Genomic DNA, 12,172 nt, shown 5'->3' on the forward strand with positions numbered 1-12,172 from the left:
GACGCTTATACAAATGATATTTGGGGAAATTCAGGTGCACAAAAGGAAAGGATCACTGTGGTAAAGGTAAGAGATTGTTTTTCAGTCCTGACAACAAAATAAAGTAATTATTCTAATACTTATTATCAAAAGAAAAAAAATATTACAAAACATCTGAGAAGGATTTTAAGATATACAGTAACTTAATAACCATACCAATTAAATTCATACATAATACATAATATGATGAGAAACTTTGAAATAAATCATAAGGTGAAGCTCATTTTTTTAATATTTAATATCAGAAATCTCTGAGATAACATATTGATGACATTGAAAAAGATTACAAGAGGTATCTGAAAATTAAGTTCACTCTGTTCCAGCAATAATCATCCAGTTATCATTTTGCATACACATACAGCACCCCTTGGCTATCAAGCTTAGTACAGAAACCATTGCAGCACCCATGAGTTACATTTAATGTTTGTGCTTATGATTGATGATGGTCAAACAGGCTGATTGTAACTTCTTTTCTATAAAGGCTGTGTGTTCTTTCCATGACATTGAGTTATCTACAACTAAACCCCAAAATTTACATGACGATATTACTTTAATATTAGTTACTTTAAAATTAATGTACGTGCTTGCTGATTGGTTTGTTGAGAATATTAATAATTGGCTTTTATTTTCATTGAGTAGTAGCCCATTTGCTGAAAACCACTATCCAGACTGTCCTGGGACAGCAGTTTGAACATTTGATATAAAAAACAGTTATTGCCTAATGTAACTGTAAATACTAGTGCTACTGTAACTTTACATTTCAAAATTTGAAATTGCCCCCCCAAAAACTCATTTTGTTGAAATGATTCACTTTTGTTTCCTAGAGCGATGTCCAGAGTTCCATTTTCCTATTTTTGTCCATTGAAGATTGAGCAGGATCCATACATGCTTTTAACTTAATTTCAATGAGCTGCCATTTTGTACTGGGTTAGATAGAAAGCTCTAGAATAGAAGAATATAAGTTTCCATTGTTCTTCTTTTATCAAGACCCTTCAAATGAGGTGTCACTTAATAGGTCTTTACATTGCATTGAGAAATGTTGAGCCCTCCCCCCCCCCCCCCAATCTCATTTTGGGGAAATGGGCAAACTTGTAACAGTGGTTAAAAAGTTTCACTTCTATTTCCTAGAAAGGCATCTCGAGTTCCATCCCTCCATCTTCATCCATAAAAAATAAACAAAGTTAATCCATACTTTTAACTCACACCATAATATGGATTATATGTACTAGTATACTATCACTTTAACCTGTACAAGCCCACGGGGTCAGTATCGACCACTTCTAGTACAACATTAAGTTATAGTAACTATTTATCTTCTCCAGATTCTGGGTATGTACAGGTTATTAAATTTAAGTGAAAAAAAAAAAAAAACAAAAAAAACACTTCAATAAATAGATAATAAATAATAAGCTAAAATCAAAACATATAAAACAAATAAGCACTAGTAAAGAATAATTACTTGTAGTCTGTCACATGCAGGATACTTATCTTAAATACAATAATATTATTTACCTATAATAATATTTTACCTTAACAAAGTAAATTATATAATTGTTACATTAATTTAAATCAAATAACATAAAAAGAGTTGCCCAATTTATACAATATAGTATATTTAACACACATGAAACAAACAATATTAACAATATAAATATCATATATAAATAACAAGTAACTAAATTAAAGTATTTAAATTAATAATATTATTAATTTAAACACTTTCATAATTTAAGCTCATTATTAATGAGCTTAAAATAATTATAAACATTTCTAATTTGATTGCAGTTTAGAAGAAGCAAAGAGTTCTTATCAGGATGTAGGATTCAAACTAATTCCGCCGCCAACTGCAGATAACAGAGTGTACTGGTGATTAGCTGCCTGAGCTATGAGACCAGTTGATAGCAGTGATGGAGATGTTCTACTTGGCTCTAGCTTCCTCCAAAATCCAAACAAACCGGCCCGTGGTTACCTCGTGTGAAGTTTGTAATGAGTACAGAGAGGTTATGTCCAACAACCACCATAACTATTTACTTCCAACTGAGATGAAAGACAATCATACTCAATAACATTAAGAATAATTAATTCAATATATTTCTGCTACACTTTTATGTAACTCTAGGGCCATAAACATGCAATACAGGATAATGAATTTTAATGAAGACAGAATAAACTCCTGCCTTAAAAGTACATGTCAGGTGCACCAAGCCTGACACTAGATGAAGCTAACTGTTCTAGTTCACAATACAGCTTTTAATACTAGTGCAGATGAGGCTTTTAATACTAATAACTTAAAGATGTACTTGGAGGAAGAAGTTTAAGAGATAATTTACTGAAGTGTAGATGAGTGGTGTAAGCAACCGTTGGTTGTGTCAGTGGTGTCGAAGTAGTAATGCTTCCTGGGGTGAGTCATCTAAAAACACCCTAGTCTTTACAGTTTCCAAGATAGGAACATACCTTTATATATATATATATATATATATATATATATATATATATATATATATATATAAATTCCGTGTCACAGTGTTAGCTACCATACTCCTCCAAAACGGCTTAACCGATTTTGATGAAATTTTATATGTGCACTAAATAGGTTTGAGAATAAGTTGTTATCTATTAAGCGATAAGAGTGGTTCACTAATTAAATTTGTAAGATAAAAGTTTTCAAAGCATCTGCATATTGTAAAAAATCTGCAATTACGAGACAGTTATGTGTATTAAATAGCCAAACACTATGTGAAGGTAGTAAGTTATGATGTATATTTGTCTTTAAAATAGATTCTGGTTGAACTTAAAGCTTGACTGTTAGACCACTTTATAATAAAGTACAAGTATGTGCAAAATGCGTGTTTTTATAATTTTATTGTGGTTCACAGGACACCTCAGCCTACCAAAAATGTTACATCTTCCATAATTTAATTTAGAATAAGCAGTAATGACCATCATTAAGTAATTTTCATTATTTATCAAACGTTACTTTATTTATTGTGTGTTTTTAAAATTAACTTAATTTTTTGACATACTTTACATATTCAGAGAACTGTTGGTAACAGATATTTTTTTTGCTACAATTACTCAAAACTATATCTAAAAATTCTAATCCTAATAATATTATAAATGCGAAAGTGTCTTTGTTTATTTCTTCTGCTTTCACGCATGAACTATTCAACCAATTGCACCGAGATTTGACATGGGCATTCTTAGGGTCACTGGGATGAGTATATGACCATTCTTTTTTCAAAAATCCCTCCGAGCTACGCCCCACTGGTCTTTAAAGTAGCAACAAAATCCCACCTTGGTCTCTAAAGTTATGAAATATTATTTAAAAAGCATTTCTAATGTATCAAATGTTATGTGTAAACATTGTTTATTGTTTTCAATTTGTTAAAATTTATAACGAGTACAAATATTTTTAACTCAGTCTTAGATTTTAGTGAGTACTCATTTATTTTACAAAACGCCACAAAACATAGGATGGTCATAATTTGAGAACGAAGACTCCCTTTGAAGCAGTTGGCAAGAACTATGCTATATAAAACTTCGCTGGACTATGCTTTTGAACTAATGTACTAATTCCATTTCTAAATGTTCTAAAATATTAATAATATTTTTCAGTTAATAAAGAAACAAACATGTAGTGTCATTGTTAACATACCTTTAGCTGTACATCTTAATCATATTAGAATGGCCATAAATATAAACTTTTCAACGCATTTTTCATCGTGGCACCAAGGCAAGCTCAACATAGGCGTTGGAAATATAATTCACTCAAACCAGTAGTGGTTATACACGTGCAACACATACTAAATTGAGTGCAAAGGAGTGGATAACTGCAGAGAGACAATGTAGTCTGACCTTTACTTTACATTTAACACATTCAGTGCTACGCCCGAGCGTCTCGGCACCATTCACGGATTCACCCGCTGGGCATTGTTGTTTTGCTCTCGGCACTGTTTAGGCAGCACTGCAAAGAGGCCCTTTCTGATAGCGTGAGCGTGTTGGGCCGGTTTCGTTCTTTGTTCTAGTGTGCATAGTTTCTCGGTTCAGCTAACTATAGTTGTTTTCATCTAGTGCTGATTGCTATTATCGTGATTGTTGTTAGCGAAATAAACAATGGCTGGGACGTCTAGAGACCCTGAGGTAGTTTGTAATACATTACCAATGATTCGTGATGATATAACAAATGCCATGACAGTAAGATGCACAATAACAAAAAGTGTTTGGTATGATGTACATATTGTAAATAAGACGTGTTAAAAACTACAAAGAAGGGAGGGGATGGTTGTAAATAATAAAATGATATACTATTAGTGCCTTTCAGTGAAAATTATTTTGTTTTTGAGTGTGAACTCATGTATAAATCAACGAAGACCTGCAGCCAGGACAACGGGAGCCATCGGTCCCGCAACATATTACATAATTTTAGGAGTCTTGGGAACATAATGCCTAATTTCTTGTCTTTACTACCATCAACAGTCATAAGGTTACGTGTACACCCCTAAATAATACAATAATTCTTGTAATAAATGTCATTTTCAGGTTCACTGGGCATTGGTTCATGCTGATGGGACCCATCGGTCTCACAGTATAATGATGTCAAAAAAAAATGTAAATATAGGTCAAACATAATCTTTTATGCTTTTATGTCACTTCTGCAAGTTATATCTTCTAATTAAACAAATTTTAAAAAATAGCACCGGGGTTTCGTTAATACTCAAGTGCTTAGCAGTGAATGTGTTAAAGACTATATTGTCAAACCTAAATTAGTTGTCTTTTGACAAAAGCAGGGTTCTCAGAGCTGTGTATGTATATATATTTTCTTGATCAGTAAAGAATCAAAATCAGCGATGAAACAAAAATACTAACATCGATGTAAATTACAATGACCATAAATATATACTTTTAACGTATTTACTTGATTGTGGGAAGAAGACAAACTCAAAATTAGCGTCGGAAATATAATTTACATGAACCAGAAGTGCTTATACAGGTGCAAAACCTATGAAACAATTGTGTGTGAAGCCGTGGGTAACTTCTATAACACTTACAATAATTTATTTCTTTCATTCCACTAAAATAATCTCTAAAAAGAATTTATATTGCAACACGTTTGCCGGGTCAGCTAATGTATATATATTAAAAGAATAAAAACAAAAAACCCTATAAAAGTATCAAAAAGCTTAACATTTCAGCTGCTCGCAAAATTCGTGTTACAAAAATATTGCTTTGTGAGACCCTACTAATAGCAAAGCCAAAATGAATGGTCTCTGCACAATGAAAGCCAAAATAATCACTACCCAGTGCTTAAAACTTGAAAAAAAAAAAATAAGAAACCACAGTATTGAGTATTTTATTTTAACACGTAGGGGTAAGGCATATTTTACATGTAATTCAAAAACATACAATACCTGATAGCCAAGAACTTTGTGTGCATCAACAAACTGAGTGGACTCGAGAGAATCCGCACGCTGACAACACATGGCCGGAGAACAATCAGGTCTGGATAGCACGAGTCTGTGCAAGTTCACTCTCTGCTGGAATACAATCCATGCCAACTGGGCCAGACGAGATGATGTCAGCACAACCTGAAAACACATATGTATAAAGCTTTTATAAATCATTAAAAAAATATACAAAATGAAATGAACTTACAAGTAAAAATCGATATATTGAAATTAATTCAAAACTTAAAATGTAAAATAAGTTTATATATTGTAATAAAAACAAGAAAAATTCAAAATGAAGAATAAGAAGACACATTTAATCACTCAAACACACCGACTTACCACATGACCGCAACAAGCATATAGTCTGGACGTCCCTACCTAGTAGTATTGGATAAGAAGTAAAAAAGTGAGACATGACATAAAGAGTGACTCTACCACCTCGCTTGTACAGGTGGTCTCTCCTAAAAAGGCTATAGCCAGCCAGTTTGACAGATTTGTCACTTTGCAACAGGCTTTAGTCAAGTCTCAGAAATTAGGATTATGTTAATATGAAGAGAATAAAAATGGGACGAAATTCATCAATATGACAATACACTAACTGTGCGTTAACGTGTGCTGTAATAATAAAATTATTATAGGAAGCAGCAGAGAAGCGCGGAGAGGTGTGCTGATCCAGGGCTGGGCAATCAGATTCCCGGTTGGCAAGCAGAGTTGAGACACTGCAGACAGTGAGCGGCTGGTGATACCCGTGGCAGGACAATGTGGTCAGATCATTCACACTCACTTATACAAAACAAGTTAATAATAAAAAGTAATACTTAAAGTGAGTACTAATTAACAATTTCACTGCCACCTCCTAATTTTGACAACTTTCTTACATTGCCCCCCATTTTAATTATTTTTAAATAAATGTAATTTTTAACCAATTATAAGAAATCCATGGGATTCATATTTTTTTTACAAATGGTCATGTACTTTTAAACAATAAGTCTTTGTTTTAAAATTTTAAAACATAATGTTTTTTTAATAAGTTGACCAAAAAAACATCACCATGTACTAGTCTATAACATAAATATATTTGTTATTATTATTTGCTGTATTCAGTATTTTCATTATTGTCACTATAGCTATAAATATTTACAATTGAAATCCACTTAAGTTTAAATTTTTTTAGTGTGGGGCCTAACTCGCTTGTTCCAGGGCCACCATCTAAATCTTCCATCAGAATTTGAAAATAAACAATAAACAGAAAAATTCTGTAACAAACAATTATTTATAAAACACAAGAATAAAAGTTTTTATTACTATTGTGCTGATGTTTATTTTTTGAGTAAAAAACATTGTCAACAAGTCCATCAGCAGTACAATTAGGATCGTTATCTGCGTTATTATGGAATAAATATTCTAGCACTTGATTGTCTTCAATACTGTCACAATTCATTGTATTTATTCACAAAACAATTGTTGTACACTAAAGTACTAGCAAGCAAAACAATAACTATCCAGAAGATGAATCAGCAGAACAACAAACGGCCGCTGGGACAGGACAACGAGTTCGTAAACAAATCACTTTTTTCCGATATTCCATATGACTGCCAACAACATTTCATAGATCATAATGCATAGTGTAAGAAATAAAAACAATAGGAAATGACTATCAACGCCAAAGTCTAAATACGTTTAAATGCATTTTTATTACTGTAAAAATCGGTGCCGTCAAAAGACATTGTCGGCAGTCTAAGGAATTCCATGTGCAACGTCAAATGACTAGAGTTTAAAAATGACTAATAGGCTGTGTAAAGTTTAAAAATATGTTACACTTTGTTAATTTTTATGTGCCTATTATTTACTTTCAACATACGCTTGCAAAACTCCTAAAAACTGTGTAGCACAACAAGGATTAAACCTCACAGTTTTGTTAAAAAACTATAAGGTAATGTATATTTGTATATCATAAAAATAAAACTCTAGTGAGGTAACTGTAAAAGAAAATGTCGGTTTGTGTATTTCTTTATCTTAAATTATATAGGCTCTCATTTCAGTACCAAAACAGCAGCACAGTAACTCTAATGAAGCTATTTTTCTGCATTGGTTAGTTTGCAATTTAAAATTCATTAAATTTTCAAGCTGTCTTCTATGAATTCCTATTTGTTTACTAGCTTTTGTAACAATAATTCTGGAAATTCAGAAAAGATGTTCTGTTCTAGAACTACTGAAGAATTATTATAAGGCTTCATACAAAATGATTAATACATAAATCACTAAAAACCAGATCAGGGGTTAAACTATACATTATAAGCTGCATCAATGGAAACTATGGTGAATATAATATATTACCTTTTCATTTAATTCCTGTAGGTTGACCTGTTCAGAAAAAATGAAAAGGCGTTCTTGTCTCAGATGTCCAGCAAGATCAATTAGATCTGACAATATTATTATGTTGTCCATGTTGAAACTGAAAAATAACAACAAATCAACAGTGAGACAAATGTTTGTATTTTATTCAATGCAAATAATTGTAGGTGTAAAAACAACCAGCAAGATTGTAAACCACTACCACACTGACCTCATCAGACGAATCCACAAATAAAAAAAGTTTTATTATTATTTTATTGTTAACAAAGGTTAGGATTGCTAGTTCCTACATACTTTCACTTATTTTTTAATTTTAAATAAAAGCGGGTTTTAAGTTTAAGTTCAATTATATGATATTCTTTAACGCTTAAAAGTTAGATTAAATTTTAAAAGGAACCTTCTCAAAGGCTTTTATTCTCTAAATCCCTAGTATTTTCGAGAAGAAATGTTTATGTACATTTTAATTTCATTTGAAATATTAATTTTGTAGGTACTTTGGGATTATACCGACCACACCAGTATGAAGAACACAAAAATAGAAATTTATAGAAACAAACATGATAGAACGAAAAAACAACTCTTCAATTACAAAATTACAAACTTACAAGCATTTCCAGGTATTGTGATCGGTATTGTTGTCGCTGTTATCTTATCTTTCTCGAGAATCCTGATTACGGCAGGCCGCGCGGCATCACGTGATTTGCACGGTACATCATTGCCTTTCCATTACAATTCAATTTATATTTCTGATTAGCCCCTCTAGAATTTGATATTTTACTGATAGGTACTATCTCGAGGGATGTTTTTCTTTCGTCGACATCAGCGCGGGGCAGCACCGAAGGTGCTGTCGAAGCCCGCGCTGATGGCCGGAGGCACTCGCATTTTGGGTGGCGGAATGTGATCAAGAATAAAAACAAGTTTTGAGTGTTTTTTTAATAAAAAGTTTAGTTTGGTAAATGTTTGTTTTTGTTGAATTTTTGTGTTTGGAGAAATGTAGAGGTAAAACACGGAAGTACAACAAAGCGATGCACCAGCTGAACGGGCGGCGAGACTCTGCAATCACGTTATCTACTAGACGCTCGACTTTGACCTCTGTCTGAGGATGGGGAGGTGTTTGCGATAAGACAATTCCTGTTTTATATTGACGAAATATTGTTCTACGCTAAATCTAGTAATCAGTAGAAACAAAATGTGAAATAACGATTCATGTCTGGGTGTGGTCGGTATAATCCCAAAGTACCATTTTGTAAAATTAATTGTAATAAAATATTAGTATTAAGTTTGATATTTAATTGCCAATTAAAAAAATATATTGTGTATGTTGTAAAAATGTTTCTTTGAGAAAATAGATTCTTATTCTTAAACATTTGGCTGCAGTTTTCTTCGACCAAACCAAAACTGGAGAAGGAAAGTGTTAGGGGCCATAAGGAGGTATATATAAAGGTGTTCTTAACCGAAAGAACTATTAAGGTGGGACTTATATAATTTTACTAATAAAATTTCCAAACCCTTACTTTTACGGAATACGGCAACCCTCAAGAAAGTGTCTAAGGTTATAGTATGCAATAGCAATAAAAGAGATTATGAAATGCGCTATCCCTCCAGTACACTGTTCTCTATTTATAGAGAAGACTGCCATTTTCATCTTGGCAAAGAAGCTGGTTACATCAGAACGAGCTCTCCAAATAACCATCAATAGGCTTGAGCAGTGGGGCAGTCTGGTTTCTCTTTTCCTCCATCAAAGACAAAGTGGATGGTTTTCTCTCAACTTTGTAATGTTGAAACAACTCTCACCTTCGTAATGGTGAGAGACGAACTCTCAACCTAATGGGACAGAGAATAGATAAGTCCAAGAAGATTAAATTTCTGGTTTTAATCTTTGATACGTTTCACTTAGGTAGAAGAAATCTAAGGGGGAATGTTTAAAGCAGCTCAACATTCTTAAAGTTCTTAGTGGAATAAAATGGGGTGGTGACAGGAGCTGCATGCTCATATTAGGAAAGTCACCACTCGTTCCTGTCTAGATTATGGATCCCAAGCATATGGTTCAGCAAGTCCCAGTGATCTTAAACAGCTGGTATTTTAAGTAGGCTATAAATATTTATTTAAAAAGTGGGTGGGATCAAAAGGATTAACAAGCATCTACATATGAGCCAGATAACTTGTGCGGTTTCTTACGTGACAACCTTTTGTGACAGATATCTAACCCACACCATTTCAAAAGTTAAATTGGAATAGCCCTACATTAACTGACAACCAAATGCAGGGTAGAGTAAATTAAGTGGATCTTTTTATAACAACACTGACAAACGATATTACTTAGTTATAACTTTCAATATAACCAACCAATACTGATTTTTGAAAAATAACTAACTTGTATCAACTATAAACACTTTTTTTATATAGTAAAAATATTTTCTTTTATAGATAATTGTCAAAAACTTGGAGGACCGTGAAACGAATTTTGAAAAGTGGCATATCAGCCGACCTTCTTGCAGATTATCTCTGTGAGTATTAGTACAGAGGATAAGTACGGTTTTCTACAGAAGATGCTTCAACAACTTCTCAAAAGCGGTTTATCATTGTTATCCAGCAGAAAACATAAATAATTATCCATATTTTGTATTTCCTGTTATAAATATTTGTTGTTGTTAAAATTTCATAATTGTTTATGAGTTTTTATCTATTTCCAGTTCTAATTGTTTGATCATTAGAGCTCATGTATTATTATTTATAACATAATCACTATGTGCATTATATTAATGATTTCAAATTAAAATTATTGTTATAATGTCTGTAGGCCTAGATATATGTTGATATGGTTTATAAACGCATATTCCATAAATGAATATTCAGTATCAATGATTATACTAATCGATATAAAAACCGGATCTGCTTATAGTACTCTAGACCCAAAATGCAGGATAGCCCGGTTTTTTACAGATCAGAAATAGCAAAAATTACTTAATCATAACCATCAGATATAATCAATCGATACTTGAATTTTTTTAACAGGCTTAGAATTGAACATTTAAGCTTTAAATATTTAAGGTATTTATTTACAATACCGTGACCATGAAAAATGGCCGACTTTTTTTCATGGAAGCTTGGGCATTGCTTTAAAAGACGATAAAATATTATGGCTTCACAGGTGCATACCTAAGAATCCATTGGGGGGAAAGTATATCATTGTATTATATTGATGCTAACATGGTCGGGCATTCAGATGCATTAAGGATGGAAAATAACCGACAAAATTTTGACGAACAACACTTGGAGGGTTAAGGATCAGGGGCATCACGTGATCTGGGATTCGACTTTTGCAAGCTCGAGTTAATTTTTTTTCTAAAAGAGCAAGCAGTGCGCAGCACTGCGCAGCGGGCAGGCATCTTTGACAGGATAAACGTCATCATTTCAGTAAAATTGCCAGAGGTACTGTCAAAAACAGAGTTTTTCAGAGGATTTCAAAAAATCGTAACTCCTTTATTGTTGACCGTACCGACGAATTTTTTCTTCACTATTGTACTTTTACCCAAAATGCAGGATAGCCCTACAGATCAGAAATAGAAAATGAACATACCTTTCCATTTTTTTTAACAGGCTAGAATTACATTGTAAAGCTTTACCAAATATTTACCTAAAAAGATTACCAATAACATATGACAAGACTGTTAAAATATTGAGGTCTTCCTAATTATAAGCAAGCAACCTCAGAGCTTAGGCTGTCTTTTATTTATGTTTGGAGTACAGTAGATTGAAACTCAATAGGTTTCCAGTTAGGATTTGAAATTTAGTGTGCTAACAATAACATCAGTTAATGCTATAAAAATAGATAGCTCAGCTTTTTAATAAGTTATTTACTTAAGATATGAGCAAGTTTAATTAAAATAATATTGAAGACAAATTATTTAATGACATTTCTTACCTCTAGCACTTATTCATTTATGAATGGATTGACAGCTTTACTAAACTGGAAATATTACATTAAATTCATTGAAACTGTCAGAAGTTTGGCAACCTCAATTACACCCATCTCCTAAATTGATAAACACACCAAGACCAATTTTATTTGACATAGAAATAAAATCTGCATGGTAAATGGTCAGTGTGGTTCAGTACCATAGAGGAAAATAATAGTAACGATTAAAAGCAAAGAGTGAAATAAGGTAATATTGTTAGTTGGATAGAAATAACAATAACTTGTTAATTACCAGATATATTGAGCGTCGGTAAAAGTTTATAATAAGCTATAACCACATCTCAGGTAAACGTTTTCTGGTTACGATATTGCCGCTAAGCATTGTGATGTGTGATATTTACATACACACACA

General features: G+C 32.5%; 1 protein-coding gene across 1 annotated transcript in view; it reads right to left on the minus strand.

The window, feature by feature from the left end:
- LOC124360566 (GTPase-activating protein and VPS9 domain-containing protein 1) overlaps window positions 1-11,938 on the minus strand; it is a 50,647-nt gene extending 38,709 nt beyond the window's left edge. Inside the window, exons 1-3 of the mRNA XM_046814291.1 lie at window positions 11,767-11,938; window positions 7,824-7,941; window positions 5,448-5,624 (exon numbers count right to left, since the gene is read on the minus strand). Coding sequence (XP_046670247.1) covers window positions 5,448-5,624; window positions 7,824-7,934 — 288 coding nt within the window. The 5' untranslated portion in view covers window positions 7,935-7,941; window positions 11,767-11,938. The remainder of the gene's footprint in view (window positions 1-5,447; window positions 5,625-7,823; window positions 7,942-11,766) is intronic.
- Between the last annotated feature and the right edge of the window lie 234 nt (window positions 11,939-12,172).

The sequence above is a fragment of the Homalodisca vitripennis genome, chromosome 4 (genome assembly GCF_021130785.1).
Source record: "Homalodisca vitripennis isolate AUS2020 chromosome 4, UT_GWSS_2.1, whole genome shotgun sequence".
NCBI classification, from domain to species: domain Eukaryota; kingdom Metazoa; phylum Arthropoda; class Insecta; order Hemiptera; family Cicadellidae; genus Homalodisca; species Homalodisca vitripennis.